Source organism: Lissotriton vulgaris, chromosome 8 (genome assembly GCF_964263255.1).
Source record: "Lissotriton vulgaris chromosome 8, aLisVul1.2, whole genome shotgun sequence".
Lineage (NCBI taxonomy): Eukaryota > Metazoa > Chordata > Amphibia > Caudata > Salamandridae > Lissotriton > Lissotriton vulgaris.
In genome coordinates, this window is record NC_141696.1 from 815,151,603 (window position 1) to 815,176,045 (window position 24,443).

The window sequence follows — 24,443 nt, forward strand, 5'->3', positions numbered from 1 at the left end:
AAAATTTTACAAAAAAAATCAGTTGGTGCCTCTGCATTGAAAGGAATTTGCCATTAGAACTTGTTTAGACACTCCTTTGCATATAGTATTTCTTCTAGAGGAAAGATTCCAGAGTGTCTCGTTCTTTTTTTGTTGTTGTTTTACCTGGAATAACTTTGAATGCATTTCTCTGCGCTGTCTATGCTTCGTGGTCAACTGCATTGCAGTAATTCCTTAGGCTTAGCAAGAATCAGACTTTTACAGTTGTACATAAAAAGGTCAGGAGGGAGCCTTGATTGTTATCAGAAAGCTAGTCACTTTGCTTCAGTTTCACGATCACCCCCATTGCAACTGGAGTTCCAAATAAAGTAGATGTCACAGTACATTTTTCAAGTTGTAGTTGTAAAGCCCTTATTATAGACATGAGGCCTTAGAAGCCAATCTAGCTTTCAGTGTGTCTACCAGCAAGTTTCTAGGTTGAGCCTAGACCGCATATGTGCTGTCTCTTGACATGCTGTATTTAGTCAAGGGGCCTCCAGCCTCTGATTGTTTTTTCTCAGCGTCCTTTAAAAAGCGTGGCTTCAAATTGGATAATGGTTCCTGATTGCCCCACCTTTTTTCTCAGTTGTTGACTCATGAATCGCCCACAAGACTTGTCCTCTTCCACTTGTGCTATTGTATGTCCAGTCTTTGGAACTTTTTTGGTTAACATAGGGAGGCACCCGATTCACAGTTGCCGCACTTCAGTGTATGCCAGACGATTGTCAGACAGTTGCTGCTTTTAAGAAGGCCGTTCTGCATTCTGTATCAAAACCCCAATGTGGGGGAGGAGCCCCTTGCCCCTCTGAGCTTTTGATAAACAGAAGGTTCTACGGTCATATTAGGAGCCGGTGCAGTGCTCTCCGGGAGTCTGGCAGAGCTGGCCACTTAACTCCTTTCACAGCCCAAACAATGAGCTTTAAGAAACAGGACTGCAATGCATTAGTTAACTGACAAATCAATTGCAGTTACTGCACCAGCTCTTTATTAAATAAACACCGTCTGCGCTGTATTTGTCTGCCCTGCAGATACTTGTACAAGGCTCGCATTGCGAAGAGTGTCAGCCATAGACTTGGCAGACATGGCCAGCACACACATTCCAGCTGCACGACTAGGTGATGGATCCCCCAAGCCCTCCTCTTCTCCAGTTCCCATCAGCCCCCTCCTTCCGCTCGCCACCCTAGTTTACTCCGCTCTCTATCCAGTTCATAATCAAAACTCTCCACCCTTCTTCACTGCTATTTGTGTCCTGTGTAGTGCATCCTTTCTGCGGGGCTTCACCTTCTACTCTTTCCACCCAGCTGCCCTCTTTCGTTCCTGCTCTCATTTGCTTTTCTGTCCTGATTCCCCTCTAAGCTAGGAACCTTCTTTTAGTCTGTCAGTCGACCCCTGCCGCCTGCTCCTCTTTTTCCTCTTAAGTACTTAAATAGTGTTCCCTTTAAAGGGAATACCAGGTAAACTTATATTTTCGTTAAAAAGCCAAGTTAAATATTTCACAGAAAGCAAAATGTAGCCATACTACAAGGAGTGAAAGAATAAGCATAATGGCTGAGTAACTGTGTACGATAACAAACTTTGAATAATGAAGCTTATATTGGTATGGTTTTGCACAGTTGCAATATTATTTGGGTCGTTTTAATTGAGCACCCTTCGCACATACAAATTACAGCACAAGGGCAGTCTGAAAACAATGCCCTGGAGCGGCAGTTGAAGATTTTCTATAACACACACTGTACTTAAGGGCTTATCTAATGTGGCCTAACAGCTAGAGGGTCGACCTCGAAGCTGGGGAACCGGGTTAAAGTCTTGTCCGGGACGCTCAACATCCTGTGATTCTGGGTAAACCACTTAATCCCCCCCTGCCTAACAAAATGAATGTGTCTGTCTGTAACTTAACTGGTATTCATGTAAAGCAATCTGATACCTTCAGGTCGAGTTTGCGCTATATAAAATAAAAACAAAAAAAATGTTTGTTGGTTTCAATGATTGTAATTTTTTTAATACTTTTTTTTAATAAAATCTTTTTGCTCAAAGATAAGTATGAAACAAACTACAAAAACCAAAAAACAATACTTTACATTAATCTAGACTTCAAAAAAGCACATTACACAGTACAATTACATAGAGAGGCGTCAGGCAGTGTTACAAAAGAGACTCCTCATCGCTACATATTTAAAGCAGTTAAATATCTTAGCCGTCCCCCACGAGGGAGGGAGGAGAATAGGAGTGCATAACAGACCTCTACTTTCGTTCTAAGGGCCCCGTATTGTGGTCCATTTTTGTGGGCAACCTCTACTTTCATAAACCCCCTTCTCCGCTTGCATGCACCAGTCGATTTCTGACTCCCAATCCTTATAGCTCAACTGTACATCACCCCTCCATGTATATTGCGTTTAGCCACCATAAAGTCCAGAGTAACCCAGATCTTCTTGGTCCGTGACAAGTCAGTGGCATCCAAGATATTAAGGAGACACAGCCCGGGGGAGTCTGCTACAGTTGAAGTACAGACACAAGACATACCAGCGACAACTTTTTCCCAATACCTCCAAAGGAAAGGGCAATGCCACCATTGGTGTATATAGGTACCATCCTGGCCACATCCACGGGGGCAGGCAGGAGAACCTTTCACACCCATCTTGACCAGTACAGAGCTGGTAAAATGCTTCCGGTGCAGCAATTTAAGCTGTATGAGTCTAAATCGTGATCGGATAGCTACTTCACGTGGGAATGTTAATGCCTCTCTCCAATCATCATCGTCCAGATCTCCCACATCTTCAGCCCACTTAACACACAATTTCTCCTGGGCGTCTGGAGTATAATGGAGGATTTTCTGGTAAGTCAGCGAACTGGCTTTCTTCCGGAGATAATCATCCAACAACCTAGTCAAGTCAAGTCAGAACATTTGTAATGCGCACATATCACGTCCAAAGAGTCTCATGGCGCCTGACAAGAGGTGGACAGCCGAGTTAACAAAAAAGCCAAGTCTTCAGTTTCTTGCGAAAACAGGTGTTCTCTGACGTCGTATGCAGGTTCAGGGGCATTTTATTCCAGAGGGAGGGGGCCAGAAAAGAAAACGCACGGCCCCCATTTCTGGCGGTTTGTATTCTCAGCGGAGTGAGCAATGACTCAGTGCTTGATCTAAGTTGCCTACAGGGTGTATACCAAGTAAGTTTGCGGGACCAGTATTTTGGGCCGTTACCGTACATATGTTTCTGAGCCAAACATAATGTTTTAAACACAATTCGCTTCTTCACAGGAAGCCAATGGAGGTTTCTGAGGCATGGGGCAGACGTCTACCTTTTGGGGAGATGTAAGACCAGCCGCACTGCGGTGTTCTGCAGAACCTGTAGTTTCTTCAGATGGTGTTCATTTATCGCAAGTAGTAGCACGTTCCCGTAGTTCAGCCTGTTTATAATTAGACCCTGCACTAAGGGTTTTCGCGCCTCTGCTGGAATCCACTTGAAAACTTTGCGCAGGCTGCGCACAAGTCCAAAACAGGTTCCAACAATGTGGTTTGTTTGGGTCTTCATGGAGAGTTTATCCATGTAGAAACCCAAGTTCCGCACCGATTCTCCAAGCTGTACTGGCCACCAGTCATGGGTCCAATGTTCGTCAGCTTTGCCAAACAACACGACCTCTGATTTATTGCCGTTAAGCTACAGATGGTTCAGACCCTTCCAGTTCTTAACCTCAATCATACAACTTTTGAAGCGAAGTTTTGTCTCATTGATGTCAGGGCCTAGAGTGACCGAAATTTGAGTGTTATCGGCATAGGATAAAACATCGAAGCCGAACGCTCTGATCACATTGGCCAAGGGTGTCATATAGACATTAAAGAGCGTAGGGCTCAGGATGGAGCCCTGCGGAACACCTCTCTTGACAGGCCGGGTGCTTGCTGTGTTCTAACCAACTTGTACAGTAGTTGCGCGGTTGGATAAATAGCTGTTGAACCATTCCAAGACCTTCCCCCTCCCATAGCTGTTGAATAAGGATGCAGTGGGAGATGGTGTGAAAGGCCGCAGACAAATCAAGGAGGACAAGAATGGTTGCTTGATGTTTGTCCATGGCGAGCCTGATATTGTCTGCGACCTCAACCAGTGCCGTCTCAGTGCTATGGGCGGCACGAATGCCCGACTGAGAAGGGTCCAGCAGCCCCTTATTCTCGAGATAGTTTACCAATTGTCCATTGACAAAGGATTCCAACATCTTTCTGAAATAAGGCAACAGGGAGATTGGTCGGTAGTTTAGAAGAACATTCGGGTCGGCTCCAGGTTTCTTCAATATTGGCCTTATTCTGGCCGCCTTCCATATTACGGGGAAGTCTGCCTCCAAAAGAGATTTGTTGAGGAGGCTGGTTAGACATTCTACCAGCGCAGGGGCCAATATAGTGAACAGTTTAGGGGGCACCTGATCAGTCAGGGAGCCCAATTTAATCTTTAACCCAACTGCCAGGGTCTTGTTGTTATCAAGCATTTCAAATGTGTTCTAGGTATGAGGTGAGTCATCAGGGATAGATGTTAGATCTTGAGACTGTATTGGGATTTTACACTGAGAAAAGGATTCGTATATCGTGGTTATTTTATCCTCAAAGAATTTCGAAAGGGCTTCGATCCATTCTGTAGAGTTGAGGATGGATGATGGATTATTAGGAGTGGTAAATTCTTTTAAAATATGGTACAGTTCTTTAGAGGAGTTTTCAGCTTTAATAATGCGCTCCGCTAAATACGCCCGCTTCGCCGACCTTATGTCTCGCATATAATTAGTATGCAGAGTTTTATATGTATTACGGTTGGTTGGGTCTTTATTTTTCCGCCATTTTTTTCGTCGGTTCTTGATGTTTTTTAGCTATTCCGTAAACCAGGGGGCTGACTTCGCCTTATATTTGACCCTACGCCGGGGGGCTATTTTGTCTAGTGCTTTTTCAATAGCTGCCTTGAGATGTTGTGCGGCTGCACTGACACTTGTGGTCACATATCTGGATTCTGGCTGGAAATGCTTAGCAAAAGAAGGTAATGTTATTTTTTTCAGGGATCTACAAAATTTAGTTTCCTCTTTGGAGGCTGGCACTGTGGTGGAAATAGGGATGGTAAATTTCACTAGATAGTTGTCAGTCCACAGCAGTGGAATAGGAGGGCTAGTCCTGATATCAGGGGAGTTGGTGAAAAGGAGATCAAGGGTGTGGCCTGCCCGATGGGTCGGGCCAACAATCATTTGACTGAGATTCAAGGTGCACATGTTGGAGATTAATTTTTCGGTGTCAGCATCTGATTGTTCGTCTGCATGATGATTAAAGTCATCAATCAGAAGAAATGTATCTGCGGTCATTGCATGAAGGGCTATAAACTCTAGCAAGACATTCGCAAACTCTCCCTTAATACCGGGAGGTTGATAAAGCAAGGCCCCCTTCAAGACCTCTTTTAAAGGACCGCTTATTTTAAATACTGCGATTTCGGTGCGGTCAATCACAGTGCTTTCTATGCAGCCGATGTTAATTTTTATGAGTTGCTGGGATCAATAGCCCACCTCCTCTAGAGGCCTTCCTATCATATCGTATGACCTTATACTCTGGGGGAAAAGCTACATGAAGATCAGGGACGGCGAGTCTAAGAGACCGGCACCTCCGTGGCCTCGGGGAGGACTTTATACAAAACGTTCCGGGGCTGGAAGTAGCAGAAGGTTTCTAGTTCATGCAATTGGTTGTCCCTTTGTAGATCAGAAAATGTAATCACCCTTCCCCTCGCCCACATATCACTGATTATGGAAATACCGATCAAGTCTCCTTTACCAAATCCAGGTTGCGTGGAAAGCAGACCCAGGCGGCCTGTTTCCAATAGAGGAGTGACTTGTGTTATTTTATCTTTCCACCCCAGAGCCCATGTTGCTTTGTGCCATGAATCTACTGTGGATGACGTAGGAGTAAACCTAGGTGTGTATCGTGAACCTCAGTAGAGTGCCCTGAGAAGTGCCAGGCAGCATATTATGTCGGTCCATTCTGTAAGTGGGGTCCAAAATGGTTTGATGGACCCATCGGTTTAAAACAACTAGTTGCTAGGCCCAATAGTAAGACCTGATGTCGGGTAAGGCCATGCCACTATCGTACCAGCACTTCGTCAATTTTGTGCGGGCAATACGAGGGGCACTCTGGTCCCAGACCAGTGCCCTGACTTCCGAGTCATTTAATTGGAAATATTGCGGCGGAACTGGATATGGCGCATTCTGTAGGGCATACAAAAAACGTGGGAGGACCATCATTTTGTAGATGGCCACTCTACCTAACAATGTAAGGGGTAATGTTTTCCAATGACATATGTCTGCCATGAGGCGAAGCAGATGGGGCAGTAAGGTACGCTCATAAAAGACAGAGGAATCTGGTGTAATGTACATTCCTAAATATTGAAAGCCGTCAGTCACTATGCGGACCTTACAATCCGCCGGTAGAGCCGGAGGTACCCCACTCAACACATATATCCAGGATTTGTCCCAGTTAATGGTGTATCCGGAATATTTTTGGAATAAATCAAAGATATGAAGGCCATGCTAAAGTGAAAAGGGGGGTTTGGCCAGGTACAGCAGGATATCGTCGGCGTAGAGAGAAATCTTGTCAGACCACTCAGGCGACCAATTAAGGCCCTAATAAGTGGGTTCCCCTCTTATCCAAATCGCCAGGGGTTCCGGATCTAGGGCAAAAAGCAGAGGCGAGAGCGGGCAACCCTGTCTCGTACACCTCCCCAAAGCAAAGGACCCAGAACGCGCTCCATTTACTGAAATTCGAGCCAGGGGTTCAGAGTAAAGCAGACGCACCCAAGACCAGAATCGGCTTCCGAATCCATATCGCTCAAGTGCAGCGAAAAGATGTGATTGTACTTTAAAATGTCATTGACTTCATCTGAGCAAGCCACATCTGAAACATTTGCACTTTAAAAAAAAAAAATCTTTTTTTCGTACAATTGTTTCAGCTACATTCAGAATGTGTGTTCACTTAGGGAAGTAAACACATGCTAAACATAACAATGAATACTTCTGGAATGGGGCTACGAAAGTCACTCATTTAAGAGAGTTGCCCAGAATCAAAGGATATTGCAGCGGCAACGCCGAACCTGCTTGTTTTTTATTTTGATAAAAAGGTATATCGTTATATCGCTGCAGTCTTATTGCAGTGTAAAATCATTAGAAAAGAATACATAAAAATAAGCGTTGATTTTTCGGGGCTCCCTTCTAAGTATTTCACAGTGATAGAGACACTTGAAATAAAGGTTAATTTTGTCACTGTGTAAAATGTTGCGCCTTGGGTTCCCAAATACCAGAAAGATTATCAGCACTGCGGTGTAAACTCAAAGAGGTTTAGATGAGCATGTGCTGCCCTAGAGAAAGGATTTATATTTGCGGAGATGTCTTCTATTTAGGTCTAGTGTGACAAAGCAGCTTGTCTCAGTCTTGTTTGCTAGCGGAAACCAAATGTAAAAATATCACATAGCTTGGGACACTTGTGGTGAAACTAGTATTGGCATAACCAATACATTTGTCTTTGGTGTGCTAATGCATGCAAATAGCTTTATCCGCATTATCAAAATGTAGACTTTTTAGACATCTTGATCTTATTCTGCAACATTATTCCGGATGTCTCTAGTGCTCAGTGAGTCCATGTCTAGTGTTGGAAGCGAGCATAGCACTAATATAAATATACTTCTTCCAACCAAAAGTTTGTTTGGGGGTTACATTAGGCACAATGTTTGTGACCTGGGAGAGAGGGTTTTTGGCACTTTACAAACTGGAATTGACACATTCTTTCTTACTTTAAAAAAATATATATATACATATTTATTAGTTTTCTTAATCTCAACATGGTACACATGTAGTCATACACAGTTCGAACAGTTCAATATGCGGGTACAGTACATAATATTATTCATCTGCAAATGATAACATTCCATCAAAAATAGTGGTTAGCAAGGTTCCGGCGGATCGAGAGTCTCCCGATACAGCATAGGCATACAGACACAGATGACAGCACAGAAACAGCAGGTGGGGGGTATGTGTGGGACTAGGCCCGATAAGGAAGGGTCATAAATAAAATAAGCAACATATAGCACCAACACGCACGATGTAAGAGAGGTCTATTCCCATTCCAGTTCAAGCAAATCAGGGCATAGCCAACGGCTGCAAGCAGCTCACCTTCCGCCCACCATTCCAACACGCCACTCCCCTCCCCCATGCATCCCCAGGCACAGTGCAAGTGTGCGATTGCAATGTACTACTCTGTGTTAGCAGGTCCATCAGCCTGCAGGGGATCTGTCCGTGAGTGGGACAACAAGTAGCACTGCAATGGGGCCCATATATCATTAGGTCTGGACGTAACCAGTAACAGTTCTGCATAAGTCGCGAGCTGCTCTTGACAATAAGTTAGATCGTCAATCCACACCTTGAATTTGGGTGTTCTTCCTCTGCCCCATCTGCATGCCATTCTCCTCTTAACCAGTAACAGTGCCAAGGCCACAAATCTCCGCCCATAATGGCGCAACGTACCCCAACAGAGCCATCAGCTGCGACAGCTCTACATGGACATTTATCATTGTGGACAGAGCAGCAAAAACCTGCACCCAGTATATCTGCACCCCGGCACAGTCCCAAGCCAGGCGTAAGAAGTCCGCTCCAGGGGCTCGGCATCTGTCACATGAGCCGGTGTCCCTTCGTTTGTACCTGTGCATGCGAGCTGGAGTGTAGTACATTCTGTGGAGGAATTTATAACGAATCAACCTAAGTCTACTACTGGCCGAGACCCGTTCAGTCTGTTGTGAACAAAATTCCCAGTGCCTGTCCGTCAAAGCCATGCCCAGTTCGTGGTCCCATCTAGTTCTTGCTAGTGCAGCCGGTTCCTCTCTCTGTGAGTGGACTGTCCTGTATATTACCGATACCAGGCGCTTGGCTGACGCGCCCTGGATTATGAGCTGTAGTGGTGCAAGGCCCAGGGGCTCTGTAGGAAAATCTGGGGTGATAGAGCGGAATTCGAAATTGGGGATGCCGAATCCCCCCTGGGAATACGTCCTAGTAAGAACGTTCCACTGTAACCGTGGATTTCCTCCCCCGCCCCCTGCCATACACACACACTAAGCGTGTTAATTCTGACCGCAACCGTTTAAAAAAATACGCTCCTGGATGAAACAGGATATTTAGAAATAGATAAAGTAATTGGGGAAATATCACCATCTTAATCTAAGATGCTCGTCCCGCCATGGAGAGGGGTAGATTGATCTAACGCGATATGTTATCCGAGATACGGACCATAGTGGTCTCGTAATTAAGACGCCTCAGTTCATCTCTGTCCCTTGTGATGCTGTTACCTAAGTATTTCAGTTCATCCTCACACCATGCCATTGGATAGTCCAGTGGAAAGCGAGTCGTCGCATCAGTAAGGGGGAAAATACAAGATTTGCTCCAATTTATTTGAACACCAGAGAGTCTCCCGAAAAGTATGAATTCCCTAAGGACGGGGTTCAAGTTCTGCTGGGGGTCACGAATATAGAGCGTGATGTTATCAGCATACAGGGAGACTAGTATCTGTCTCAGATTACACTGCAATGCTTTATCCTTATGGTGTTGTCGTAGCTTGGCTGCCAGCGGCTCCACAGCTATCGCGAAAAGTAAGGGCGACAGGGGGCAGCCCTGCCTAGTGCCCCTTGTGACTGAAAATCCTGGGGAGACTTTAGCATTAATAGTCACTTTGGCTGCTGGTAAGCAGTATAACAATTTTATCCAGGAGAGAAAGAGGGGAGGAAATCCCATGCGTGACATCACACCAAATACATAGTCCCATTCAATAGAATTGAACGCCTTTGTAGCATCCAAAAAAATAGCTGACAAAGGTAGCTCCGATAAGACATTATTCATGACCGTAAAAAGTATTCTCAGTTTGTGGGACGTCGCACTACCGGGCACAAAGCCCGACTGGTCAGGCAGGATTACGTTTTCCATAAGGAGACTGAGACGCGTGGCAATGAGCTTTGCAAGTATCTTCACATCACAGTTGAGGAGTGACAGGGGCCTATAAGAATCACAGTGCTGTGGTGGCTTTCCTGGCTTTAAAAGGGAGGTGATGAGGGCTTCTCTCATAGAGGGAGGCAGATGTCCCACTTCCAGCGCATTCTCATACACTTCTCGTAGTATGGGCGCCATCAGGTTTATGTAGGTTTTATAAAACTCTACGGGAATGCCAAATGTCACTGTGGCCTTCCCCGATTGCATATGCATAATTGCCCCCCTCACCTCATCCAGTTCAAACGGGGAGCATAGGAATTGTCGCTGCACATCACTTAGCCACCCCAGGGTAACGTCACCCAAGTAAGTCTCCAGATCGAGCACATCAATCCGTGTAGTAGTGTATAGTGTAGTATAGTGCACTGTGAAGGCATTCAGTATGTTCGTAGTGTCCCTGTACACCAGTCCATCCAACCCTTCCATCATCACATTGGAGCCCCGCGCCCGTCTAATTGTTTCAGCCAGCGCCCTACCTGGTCTTTCCCCCTCACTATATCGGCGGGCTATCCAGTACCGTCCCCGAAATCGCAACTCTCTACGAGCCGCGTCCGTATACTCTGTGAGCTTCTCCCTAAATTTCGATTGGGTGGCACCATCTGGTCTTAGATTGTTATTCATTCATTCTGACAGCCTCCAGCAGGACATATGCCACTGTTTAAATACAGTTTTAGAAAGATCTCAAGCAATGTCCCACAATGTATTGTTCACTCTTTATATGACATCACTTACTAACCTCATTCCTTTGGCCTTACTTGCTTTTTTTACGTTGACCATACCCAACTCATTCTGAGATTGGATTGTGACCTGACCCTACTCCAGACTAATTTCAAGCATTGTATGTCTGCCAGCACTCAATTGAAACATTCCAACTCACTTAGGGTTTACTCATCCTAGATCACAAATTCAGTTTTCTTTTTTATCTCAGCCTTCGGAATCTTTCTTGTTTGCCAGAAAAGCTTGCCTCTCCGTTATCTCCTATCCCTGCTGCGAGGGGTCTAGGTATTGATCTCTCTTTTCAAGAGCACATTTCTAAAACTGTCTCCCTAGGTTTCCTTCGTTTAAAAAACCTAAAGAAGGTCCTCCCATTCTTACCTCTGAAGGCTGACCACTGTAGGATGCAAAGTCCTATATCTCCCATATCTCACTGACCTCTTCAACTCCCTCATAGTCACTTATAAAGATGATGTCTTACCATTATTCTTCATCAAAGCTCTCTAGGGGGACCCTTTCTTACCCCCTACTTAGTATTGTCAGGGTGTCTCTAACCTAAAGCATCTTCTCTGATGCACTCAAGACTGGCTAGATACTGCTACTCCTAAAGAATTGTGACCTATACCCTGATGACCTTTTCACCTCCCAGCCCATTACTCACCTACCATTCATTAACAGCACTGAAAAAGCAGTCTGTGTTCAACTCCTCGAACACATCAGTGCAACTATCTCCTGCACGACTACCAGTCTGGCTTCTGATCATGCTGCAGCAAAGAGACCGATGTGCTTTTTACCAGTAATGAAGATGGCCCCTGCCTACTGTTATTACTGGAGCTCTCTGCTCCCTTTGGCACAGTCTGTCATTCCTCCCCACTACGCACCCAGTCTTCAATGGAATTCACTGGCTGTGTCCTTCACTGGTCTTCCTCCTACCATTCCAGGTTACTCCAGTTTGTTCACATGGGCACGTTCAGGGCACAAAAGATCCCAATCACCTGCGAAGTCCCCCAGGGTTCCATACTGTATCCTGTCATCTTCAACTTTTACGTGGAGCCGCTTTGTGCTCTACTCACCGATTCAGGCAAAATTCAGCTTTATGCTGATGACACACAACTCTACTTTTAAGGTACCTCTGCTTCAGGCATCCAACACTGCATGAATATCATCCAGGCCCGGATGTCCAGCGCCTACCTGCTGCTTCATCCTACTAAGAAAAATTACTATAATTAACCAAGAAAAACAAATATGACACAGTACATACCTGTCTCAATGACCTGAATCTTGTCAGCTTCGCACTCCATCTTTCACTGAATGCCTAGTCACTTGGATTCACCCTGGACACCAACCTCACCTTCAAGAAACACATTGCCAAAAAACAAACACACCAGATAAAAGCTCTATTTTCTAAAGCAAACCAAATCATTTCTTCCAGTAATTGAATTCCGACCACTGTTCAAGCCCTCATTCTCCTGTATCTGGAAGGTGGGATTTCCCTACAACACAACCTCCAAGACTCCACACTGGCAGGTCTTGGGGTCAGCCTACGTATGGCAGTACATTTTATGCGGGCCATGAAGAAATATGATCACATCACTCCCAACCTTTAGAAATTCAATTGGCTCCCATTGTCAGTGCACACTATAATCAAAGCCAGATTCTTCATTTACAAAGCCATCTTGAATAGCTCCCACATTTATTTTTCAAGCAAGCTCACCATCTCTAGCATTTCTAAGCACGCCTGTAATCTGAAAGAGACACGTTAGTGATAGATTCCTTACCTTAGAATATCCCCAGGCGCAGACTGGATCCGGAAAATTTTGCGTAGCAATACCCCTGCGCGCCGGCAGGTGTCGTCCGCGGCTCCGCGTTCGGCGTCGTTCGCGCCGGAATGATGTCGTTGCAGTACTTAGACGCCGCCCATGCGCGCTGACGTCAGTTCTTCTAGCGCAGATCCGGAGAAGTTCTACCCCTTAGTCTTTTTTGACTAAACTTTTTGATCTTTTTGATCATTTCTCTACTTGAGTCTTCGACTTCAACGGTGCCGGTATTGATGCCCGGGTTTAAACCCTGTTCCAAGTGCGACCGACTGATGTAGGTTACCGACCCCCATCGCCGGTGCCTCAAGTGTTTAGGCCTCAACCACGACGACCGCACCTGCTCCGACTGCCGGGCCCTGATGTCTAAAGCTAGGCAGGAGCGGTCCCGCAAGGGACTGGCACTCCGGCAGTCGGCCCCGGGCCGCTCCAGGTCCCGGTCCCACGGGAGGTCGAGGGACCGGTCACGGGGTCGGAGCCCTCGCAGCTCCGGGAGTGGACATCAGTCGTCAGGATCCAAGTCCTCAGGTAAGAGGCATGAGAGGTCGGAGAGACATCATCGTTCTTCCGACTCACCCAGACGCTTGCGAGATGCGGCCGGGGGGTTCGGGTGACACCACCCACGCGGCTCCGACTGAGTCGCAATCGTCGCCGCCTGTCCCACACCTTCGGGTCCCTGGGCAAGACGCAACGCCTGAGGAGATCGAGCGGTACCTCATAGCCTTGAGGTCCCTCCCTCCTCAGCCGGGTTCCGTGGTGCCTCCGGGCCCAACGGCCCCGGCTGGAGGGTCTAGCGGGTCGGGTGCTTCGGCTCCGACGCCGTCAGGTGCTTCGGCCCCGCCGGCGACTTCGGTCCCGGTGCCGCAGGCCCTCTCTGGATCCGCTTCCGGATCCAGGTCGTCGCCGGCCGACTTCACCGGCGCCGGCCCTGCGGGTGTCACCCCGGCGCCTGCTATGGGCGCCATCCCTGATCCTACCTTCGGTCAGGTTCTGGCGCCGGAGCGGCGCCGACGGGCGCCGCTACCGACGGCATTTGGAGATTTCTATTTCCATGAACAGGACCCATCTGTTGAAATTGTACTACAGGAGATGGGTGATTGGGAGGGGTCTTAGGACCCTCTGGCACGGGAGTGCCAGACACCACAGGATTGGACATATGAGCTTGGGGAGGCCAGTGGAATTGACACTTCGCCAGACACTGGATTTGTCTCCCCTCCCACCGTGGCTACGGAGGAGGGGGCTGCTTATATTGTAGTGTTGACGCGGGCAGCCAAGGCCTTAAACCTTGAGCTCCCTGTCGCGGCCGTGAGGACTAACCTCCTCACTGAGGTGCTTAAACCACAGGCAAGCTCCAGTGAGCCTCTGCTGCCATTTAATGAGGCCTTGTGTGACGTTCTCGTGGGCACTTGATCCAAGCCTGCCACAGGTCCCCCTGTGGATAGGAACGTGGCCAGACGCTACCGCCTTGCTTTTTGTCCACCCACCCCACCCCCGAGAGCTTGGTCATCGAGGCCTCCACTTCCCAGACCGCATTCCCGACGGCTCCGCCCGATCGGGAATCCAAGAGGTATGAGCAGTTCGGGAAGAAGGTGTTCTCGTCCCTGAGTTTGGGCCTGCGGTCAGTCAATACTGCATGCCTCTTGGGACGCGGTCGCGGACGTGCTGCCTCAATGTCCGGAGGAGGTCCTAGCAAAACTCACCCAAACCCTTGCGGAGGGTCAAGATGCAGCGCGGTATTCCATCCGGTGTGGGCTGGATACCACAGACTCGCAGGGCGGTGGCGGTTCGATGCCACGCCTGGTTGAGGTCCGCCAACTTTTCAGCCGATGTCCAGGCCACTCTCCTGGACATGCCGTTTGATGGCAGTCGTCTCTTTGACGACAAGGCAGACCATGCGCTTGAGCGATTTTAAGGAATCCAGGGCTACGGCCAAGTCATTGGGCCTCTCGGCCCCACGCCAGCAAACGGGTGCCTTTAGCTCCTTTCGTGGCCAAGGAAGGGATGCCTCCACACGTGCTGCCAGCCACGCGCCGCAGAATGTTTAACAGAGCGGTGGCGGCCGTGGAAACCGCCGTGGCGGCGGTCAGGGACAAAGGCGCGGCCAGTCCACACCTTCCCCTGCAGCACCTGCCTCAAACCCCTCCTAGTACGTTTCCTTCAGGCCCATGTGACGCCAGTGGGGGGCAGGGTTCGCCATCACCTCTTCCACTGGCGCACCGTCACGTCAGACAGGTGGGTGCTGCAAATCGTCCGAAGGGGCTACTCCCTCCCCTTCGAGGCGACCCCTCCAGCCATGCCACCGCAATTCCACCGCGTGTCGGGGGATCACTTGCAACTTCTGCAAGAGGAAGTCCCGGCCCTCTTGGCCAAGGGGGCCATCGAGGGCGTTCCTGGGCCAGAAGTAGGGTGTGGTTGTTACTCCCACTACTTTCTGGTACCCAAGAAGGGCAAAGGGGGCCTACGCCTTATCTTGGACCTACGGAACGTCAACGGCTTCCTCCGGAAGGAGAAGTTCAAGATGCTGACTCTGGCTCAGGTCTAAGCTGCCCTGGACCCAGGAGACTGGATGGTAGCGTTGGACTTGCAGGACGCTTATTTTCACATCCCCGTCCTGCCGGCCCACCGGCGTTACCTCAGGTTCACGGTAGGCCACGAGCACTTTCAATTTACCGTGCTCCCCTTCGGCCTTACCAGCGCCCCACGGGTGTTCACCAAAGTGATGGCGGTGGTCGCAGCCCATCTGCGCAGGTTAGGGGTTTCAGTCTTCCCCTTCCTCGACAACTGGTTGTTGAAGGCGGGCTCGTCCCAGACAGTCGTCAGCCACCTCCAGACTACGGCCGATCTCCTGCATCTGCTGGGGTTTTCCATCGACATAAGTCACACCTGTGTCCCTCTCAGAAGCTCCTCTTAATCAGAGCGGTTCTGGACTCTGCGCAGTTTCGGGTTTTTCCACCCGAACAGCGGGTTCGGGATATTCAGGCTCTGATTCCGATCTTTCAGCCTTTATCCCGGGTCTCGGTCAGGTGGACGCTGCGGTTTCTGGGGCTGATGGCCTCCTGCATCCTTCTGGTGCATCACGCCCAGTGGCGGATGCGGGCTCTGCAGTGGGACCTGAAGTTTCAGTGGGCCCAGCATCAGGTCAACTTGTCCGACCATGTCTTCATCTTGGAGGGCACTGCAAGACAGTTGCAGTGATGGCTCACGGACCGCGATTGGGTCAGTGGCAGACCCCTCTCCCTACCCCACCCGGAGCACATAGTTGTGACGGACACGTCCCTCCTGGGTTGGGGGGGCCACATGGGAGAGGCGGAGATCAGAGGTCTCTGGTCTCCGGCGGAGTCCCAGCTCCACATCAACCTTCTGGAGCTGCGGGCGATCCAACTTGCACTGAAGGCATTCCTCCCCTCTGTCCGGGGGAGTGTAGTGCAGGTGTTCACGGCCAACACCACCGCCATGTGGTACTGCAACAAACAGGGCGGGTGGGGTCGTGGACCCTATGCCAGGAGGCTCTGCGCCTCTGGCAATGGCTGGAACATTAGGGCGTGACCCTGGTGGTTCAACACCTGGCAGGTTCCCTGAACGCCAGGGCGGACAAACTCAGCCGTCGGTCCATGATGGATCACGAATGGCGTCTGAACTCGGACGTGGCGCAAGGCCTCTTCCAGCAGTGGGGAGAGCCTTGGCTAGATCTATTCGCCACAGAAGAGAACACGCAATGTCATCAGTTCTGCGCGTTGGAGTTTCCAAGGCGGCACTCGCTCGGAGACGCTTTTCGACGCGAGTGGATTTGCGGTCTATTGTACGCCTTTCCGCCTATACCACTTCTGCGCAGAGTGCTGAAGAAGGTCAGGCGCGACCAGGCCCAGGTTATCCTTGTGGCTCCGGACTGGGCACGAAGATAATGGTATCCCGAGCTACTCAGCGTGTCAGTCGATCCCCTGATTCGTCTGCCTCTTTGGGAGGACCTTCTGTCGCAGCAGCAGGGGACGGTCCTCCACCCGAACCTGTCCAGTCTCCACCTACAAGCTTGGAGATTGAGCAGCGACAGTTGAGGCCATTTGACTTGCTTCCCGAAGTCTGTAATGTCATTCTGGCAGCCAGGCGTCCCTCCACAAAGTCGGTATACGCCTGCAGGTGGAACAGATTTGTGGCATGGTGCACAGCAAAGGCTGTGGATCCACTCTCTGCACCCCTTTCTGAGGTTCTCCTCTTCCTTCTTTCTCTTGCCCATCAGGGCTCTGCTCAGGGCACTATCAAGGGCTACCTTTCTGCCCTTTCTGCCTTCTTCAGGCTCCCAGATCAGCCTTCCTTGTTCAAGTCCCTGATTGTAAATAGGTTTTTGAAGGGCATCACACACATGTTCCCTCCTGTTCCTTTCGTGATGCCCCAGTGGGACTTGAATCTTGTACTTACCTACCTAATGTGTGCTCCCTTTCAGCCGCTCCATAACTGTCCTCTCCGCATTCTTACCTTGAAGACTGCTTTCCTGGTTGCCATCACCTCTGCCAGGAGAGTGAGTGAGCTCCAGGCTCTTTCTTCTACACCTCCTTTCCTCTCTGTTCATCCGGACAGGATTGTGTTGCGGACCAGACCCTCTTTCCTGCCCAAGGTTGTCACGGCCTTCCACATCGGGCAGTCCATTACCTTGCCCACCTTCTTTCTGCCTCAGTATCCCTCGAAAGAGGAAGAGAGGCTCCACCGGCTGGACCCAAAACCTGCGCTCTCTTACTATCTGGATCGCACACGCCAGTTCCCGGTGGATGACCAACTCTTTGTTGGTTACGTGGGCGCCAAGAAGGGAAAAGCGGTGCAAAAGTGGACCATCTCGCGGTGAATCATCTTGTGTATCCAGGCGTGTTACTCCTTGGCGAAGAAGGAACCCCCTGTGGGACTACGGGCTCATTCTACCCGGGCCACGGCGACTACCACTGCCCTGGGCCGAGGAGTTCCCTGGCAGGATATTTGCCAGGCAGCTACGTGGGCCTCGCTGCACACGTTTGCAAGACATTATTGCCTGGACAGCCAAGTCCGGAGGGATGACTTCTTTGGCCGTTCTGTCCTCCAGGACTTTCTGGTGTGATTATTGGTTCGCAGACCCACCACCGGGGTTGGTATTGCTGGGGTATCCTAAGGTAAGGAATCTATCACTAACGTGTCTCTTTCAGATGCACAAGTTGCTACTTGCGTAACGATATATCTGTAAGAGATATTAGTTAGTGATAGATTCCTTACCGACCCACCCATCCTCCTCGTTCTGTGAACCGATATCTAGGGTTAAGGTCATCCCCTTTCAGGGCCCTAATTTCATGGCACCAATGTTGGTTCTGTCATGGCTCTACGTATCTGGCGTGGAAAGGCTGTGTATCCGAACTGACGTCAGCGCGCATGGGCGGCATCTAAGTACTCCGACGTCATTCCGGCGCTAACGACGCCGACGACTGACGCGGAGCCGCGGACGACGCCTGCCGGTGCGCAGGGGTATTGCTATGCAACATTTTCCGGATCCAGTCTGACGCCTGGGAATATTCGGAGGTAAGGAATCTATCACTAACTAATGTCTCTTGCAGATATATCGTTACACGAGTAGTAACTTGTGCATCGGGACACTATCAGACTGCAGGCTAAGAAGTGTAAAAAACAAAAACACTGGGCTTTTCCATCTATGTACCCATGGTCAGAAACAGCATCTCTGTATACATCACAACTGCCCAAATGCTGGTCGATTTTAGGAAAGAGTTGAAGGGTCCTCTCTTTAAAGAGCACTACATCACAATGCATTCACCATCCACAACCCAAGTTCTAGTATTTCTATTAGTCGTTGACTTTATGCTTTTCTTTGGCCATGTACAGCGTTGTGCTGACTTTTAGCTAGGTTTGCACTATAGAAATACGATTAGGGATCCAGCTGCACACTATAAATAATGTTGTCTATTAAACAACTACACAATCGCTCTGCAGTCCTATGGTATTGTTTCAAAGGTTTATAAAAAATGTGTTTTATGTATCAATTGCATGTTTCACAAACCGAATTTCATATAGGTGTAATTTATTTTTCTTCCTGGAGTTGAAAGTAAGCTCCTGTCCTTAGTTGATTTGGTTACTGACCATGGTACTGCTGCTTTGCGGTTCCTTTGCACATGGGCTGGGTCCAAATGGCAGCATAAATGTTATGATGCAAACTGGTTTGAAATGATGAATAACTGTGGGAATCGTATACCTTGTTCCCGATTCTCCTGTAATTCCTCATTTCTGATGGCGGGCAATACCAGGCTTGATACCTCGGCACTCGTGATGAGCCCTAACAAAGTATACTTAAAGCGCTAGCCCATTTCCTTCTTTGCCGCTGTGCATTATTGCTCGTCCCCCTCTGAAATATTTACTGTGTGTTTGTGTTTGTTATTTAGGAGCATCATAAAAGGTCAATTCCTAAAGACACGTGGAATCTTCTTTTAGACTTCGGAAATATAATTGCAGATGATATGTCGAACTATGATGAAGAAGGTAATGTGCAACCTCATTAACGGGTAAATAATGAAATATGATTTAATTAAGCTGTCATTGTACTATTCAGTATTTTGCCTTGCTCAACTATGGGTTATCTCTTCAGCTAATGCTTTAGTTTGCCAAGCGTTGTTGAAAGGGGCTTTCTTTTATATTGCAATTGCCTTTCTCTTTCTATTTAAGTACAGTCTGTAGAAAATGCTACTTGAGGAGTCTTTTTTTAATTTTTTTTCTACTGGTTGGTACAGTATACCACTGAGTTGTATACCTGTTAGGTAATGTGAGGGTCATGGATTAGAAATGCCACAGGGCCCACTCAGCCTTTCATTGATCTGTTTTGCAAAGTTAATACCAGAGTTTGGTAATCGCCCCGATTGTTCATTTGGCTTGAAACAGTTCAGTTTGTGAAGCATAAAAATATTGTTACTCTTATCGTCACTCCATGGTTTATAAGGTTTCAAGTAGTTATGGTTTTTGTGGCATTACTCGTGAGTGACGCAGCTACTGTTTTCCCCAGTCGTGCTGCAAAGTGATGTTGTTGACATGTAGACAGACTTGTGTTGCATTTGTAATGATTCTTTTTACCTTAACAAAAGTTTATAGATTACCGTTTTTATCCCAGCTAGCAGGATCATCTAATCTGGATAAATGTATATATCTAGGCCAGTTTCACCCTATAACATTTACCAGTAGTGCACATCACCACTTTACTTGTCTCTTAGTGCTTAATTATAAGGGGAGGGGTTAACCTACTTGGTATCACTTATTTTATTGACCTCAATAATTTAAACGTCGCTGTGGGCCATCCAAGGATTCATTCTATTGGCTTGCAGGTTGCATATCGTTTTTCATGGGCTCTCCTCTCACATTAAAAAATCATCTCACTGAAAAGTATTTTCTGATGAATGCTTCTGCCTGAAGATTCCTCATTTAAAATTGTCATGCATCAGACTACATGCAGAAACTTTCAATAGCTCTTTCATGCCTGTAGGGGGGCGGGTGTAGGGGCTGGCTCTATCTTGGCACTGAAATTGATGCCAACTGCCAACATCGATGGAGTCCAGTGCACTGACGTCGATTCCCTTTTTTCCGCACTCTTAGCTGCGGGTCCCAGTGCTGGGCTTAATGAATGTAGTAACCTCTCAGTAATTCATGGTTTAAGCCCTCTTACATACTTAATGAGCAGTTGTCCACCTCGGACCCCCATAAAGTCTGTATGTGGCGCCTGGTGTCGACAAACTACTCAAGGTAGTACGAGAAGTACATCCTCATGCACCCCAAAACGATAATTATGGCCCGTGGCGAGTTTGGGACTTGATGCCAGTCATGATTTCGGTGTCCCATCCAAATCATGCTCCTTTACTTTGTCATAGTCTTCTGAGGAAGAAAAAAGGATGCCCTATAAGAAGTGGAAGTATTGAGATTAATCACCTTGAATTTGCTTGAAGTCAGTAGGTAAGTCCCCTCGGCACACTATTCCCCCTGCAAAGTCACCTTTGGAACTGGACTGGGAGACATTAACCCATCCAAGGAAATTCTCACTGAGGCTCCACCAATCACTTTTATGCCAAGACCTCATCTGTAGTTTTCACTTCTTGGGCTTATCCAGCCCTCTTTCTCAATGTTGTGATAACGATGTTCCTCCAACATGCATCAGTGCCTGTTAGGGTGCCTTGCGTCCTTTCTGGGCTCTGTTTTGGTTCTCACTGGTGGGTCCTCCCTTGGCACCATACATACTCATGTTATCACAGGATCGCATCTAGTGCTCAAAAACTCTCCAGGAGCTCCTGAACAAACACCAGTGCCTCCCACAGAGCAGCCTGTTATGAAGCCAAAAGCTACCATGATGAGGTCCAAGGGAAGGCCAGTGATAGTGGAGAAAAAAAGCTACAGGTAAGAACAGCAAGACACCACCTCACTCCAATGCTTTTGGCAGATGATGGCCAATTTGTTCAGTGTTGATTCGAATCCACTTCATACGCTGGAGATGGTATAGCACAATGCAAACAGGAGCATTGAAGCAGGCAACGTTCTGCCATCCGTCTCTTCCAACATAGCAGACTTCTTTGTTTTGCAGAATGTAAGTGGACTAAACAGGTCCCATGAATTAGAGTGTCCCTCAAGGCTGGCCTCCCTGGAGGTGTCTTCTTTTCATTCTGTCCTCAAGAAGGCAGCTGAGGTGCTGCAACTTGCCCTTACATACTGTGGGACTTGGAACATACTGACTGAAGTACTGCTGCTGTTCATATCATTGTTGGAATCCATGGAGCCTTTAGTAAGCCATTCTGAAACAAGTAAAGACTCCCTTGTAGAACGCTCTATCAGCCCTGGGTAAAACTGCCTGATAGCAAGCGGATACAGGTCAGCACACGGCTAACCAGCCTTTTTTCAGCCCATTCATCTGCGGAGAGCGTAGTTGTATAGAGTTTGCTCATTACTAACCAGAATCCTTGCATGTTCCCTGCAGCACCACCCAACATATAATTCGAGAATGTCTAGATATGGTTGCCTTTGTGGCCAGGGACTCATCAGTGACATTAAAAAACAGCACTCTGGCAATGTGGGCTCAAAAAGGCGCACTGGTGTGTGATTATTTCAAATTCAATTTCCTCTAACACTCTACTTTTGTGGCCCCACTTCCAAGAAGCCACCTCAACACAAGTTCAAAACAACAAATGAAAAGGAGCGTTACATTTTATGAAAGATAATCTGTTCCTAAAATTTACAGATGATTATGTATTTCTCATAGATCGAAAAGTCATGATGCAGTCATCCAGGAGTCTTGTGAGTTTCTATGAATCCACGTGTATTCAACAAATGCAAACTTGACAAAAGTAGTCTTCATCACATGTAAAATTGACAGGAACAGTCCATTCAGCCTCAGCCGCGGATTAGATGGACATTTGTACCAGGGAACAGAAGTGAAGAAGACAGGATGGTAACAAGAGACATTGTCTAGTGGTACTAGACTGTATCCATGAGGATTTATGGAACAATAACGGGAGACAACAGCAGGTGAAATGCAACATTGAGATATGGATCAACCCTGATGAAGTCCCAAAGGGACGAAACTTGTTGGCTGAGCTAAATGGACTGCTCCTGTCAATTTTGCATGTGTTGAAGACTGCTTCTTTCAAGTTTGCATTTTTTGAATACAAGTGGAGTCAAAGAAACTAGAAAGACTCCTGAATGACCGCATCATTACTTTTTGATCTATTACTTGAGAAATACATAATCATCTGTGACTTTTGGAACAGATTATCTTTCATAAAATGTAACACTCCTCATTTGTTGTTTTCTTCAGGGACATTACTGAGAAATGCATGAGTCCGATCAACCAGATTCTCTGGCAATGTGTGGTCTACACGTACATATGTGATTTCAGCAGGATGCGTCCCTTTGAAGATCAGGTTGACGTTCCTTAGAGAGATTTTAGGTAGGCAGGGCAACAGATTAGTCTTTGGGTTTGAAGTTACCTACCAGAGATATAAACGGTTTTGAAAGTTTTGTGGTTTCTTAAGGGGTTTTACCCTCTGCCAACGTCAGCCATCCCAATCAGCTGAATAATAAAATCTGCTGCTTTGACGGTGTAGGAGCAGAGGGAAGGGGTCGCAAAAACCCAGCAACCGTCATCCTCCTTGTCCTCTTCTGTACCACATCAAAAACCTCTATAGCTTCCCCCTTAAGTAGCATGTCCTGGGCTTGGGAGGATGGGTTTCCTTCTGTTGTTTAGGCTTGGAAGTTCACAACATCAGACCAGTGGGTCTGACAACAGAAAGCAGGTATGCCCTACCCTTACATCAGGCTTCCCCAGCTCTTTTACCTCTGTCCCTTCAGACAGAAGACGATGCAGGAGGTGCAGCCCTGCTTCGGAAAGGAGTAGTGGAGTTAGTTCTAGAACTGAAAATTGGACAGTGGTGTTATACTCATTACATCCTGGTCCCCCAAAAAGATGGTGGTATTCGTCCGATCTTAGACCTCAGAATATTGACCTTGTTCCTTCACAAGGCTCAAGTGTGATTGGCACTTGAAGCAAAAGACTGGATGGTGCTTTAAGATTGCAGGACTTCACCATACCAATCCTGTTCTTTCACAAGAGGTACTTGCACTTTGTGGTAGGCTCTACTTACTACCAGCTCACAATCGTGCCATTTAGGATAACATCAGCACCTTGAGTATTCACCAAAGTGATGGATGTGGTTAAAGCTCATTTAAGAAGGTCAGGAGTCACTATGTTTCTGTACCTAGAGGATTGCCAGCTCACTGCATGTGGTCTTGCATCAGCTGCAGGAATCAGCTGTGCTGCTGTTCAAACAGTTTTTTATCCTTCAACACCCCAAGTCTTACCTTGACCCCTTTCAGTGCCGCCTCTTCCTAGGGACAATACTGGACATAATGTTAAAGACACTCTTTCCTCTTCTGAGCATCCAGGGCATTATGGTAGTGACTCTGATGGTTCAGGAGAAAGCTTGGGTTCCAGTCCTGATGATTTTTCGCCTGCTTGGTCTGCTAGCTTCCTCTTTCCTCCTAGTCATATACGTAGACTGGCACATGAGGGCTCACCAATGGTTCCTCTCCAGACAATGGTTCCACCACACGGGAGATCTGTTGGATTCTATCACAATCTTAAAAGACACTGCAATGAACCTGGACTGGTGACCGGTTAAGGCGTACTTGTCGCAAGGGATGGCCTTCTATACCCCCAGCTGTGACTACTGTGGTGACAGATGCATCCGCTCTCTGGAACGATGCTCTTGTGGGAGAAATTGAGATGAGAGGCTTCTGGTCTCCAGAAGAGCAGATTATGTTCGACAGATGGCTCAAAATGAGGGTGATTGGTTTGGCTGTCGGTCAAAGCCTTCCTTCCCTCCCTTCGCTGACACTGTCCAGATCTTGACTAACATTATGAGCTAAATCTAGTACATCAAAAAACTGGGAGGAGTGGAGTCTCCCCTCTTTTGAGAATCATTGAAACTCTGGGCTGTGCACCCCAGATATTGATAATCTCCATCCATATGGTTGGCTCTATGAACACCAGAGCCATCTATCTCAGTTGACATTACCTTGTTGATCACGAGTAGTGTCTGGAGGTGATTCAGCATAACTTTTACCCTGTGGGACATACCTCAGTCACACCTTTTTGCCACTCATGAGAATGCATATTGACCACTGTTCTCTGCCCTCCAGTATCTGCCACAGGGAGCCTTGGAGGACGTGTTTACAATAAGGTGGAAGTTTCCACTTCACTACGCATTTCCTCCCATAACTTTGATTCCTCAGGTTATTAGGAAGATTAATCAGTAACTGTCCTCTTCATTGCTCCAGGCTAACCAAGAAGCGTATGGGACACAGACCTCCTGTGAATCT

General features: G+C 47.7%; 1 protein-coding gene across 6 annotated transcripts in view; it reads left to right on the plus strand.

Annotated features, from left to right (window-relative positions):
- DCUN1D2 (defective in cullin neddylation 1 domain containing 2) overlaps positions 1–24,443 on the plus strand; it is a 230,305-nt gene that overhangs the window by 183,963 nt on the left and 21,899 nt on the right. For 5 of the 6 annotated variants that reach the window (XM_086934703.1, XM_086934697.1, XM_086934700.1 and 2 more), the window contains one exon: positions 18,980–19,076. In XM_086934703.1, the coding sequence (XP_086790829.1) occupies positions 18,980–19,076 (97 nt within the window). Of the gene's footprint in view, positions 1–18,979; positions 19,100–24,443 lie in introns of all 6 variants that reach the window. The other variant, XM_086934698.1, reaches the window with a different exon arrangement.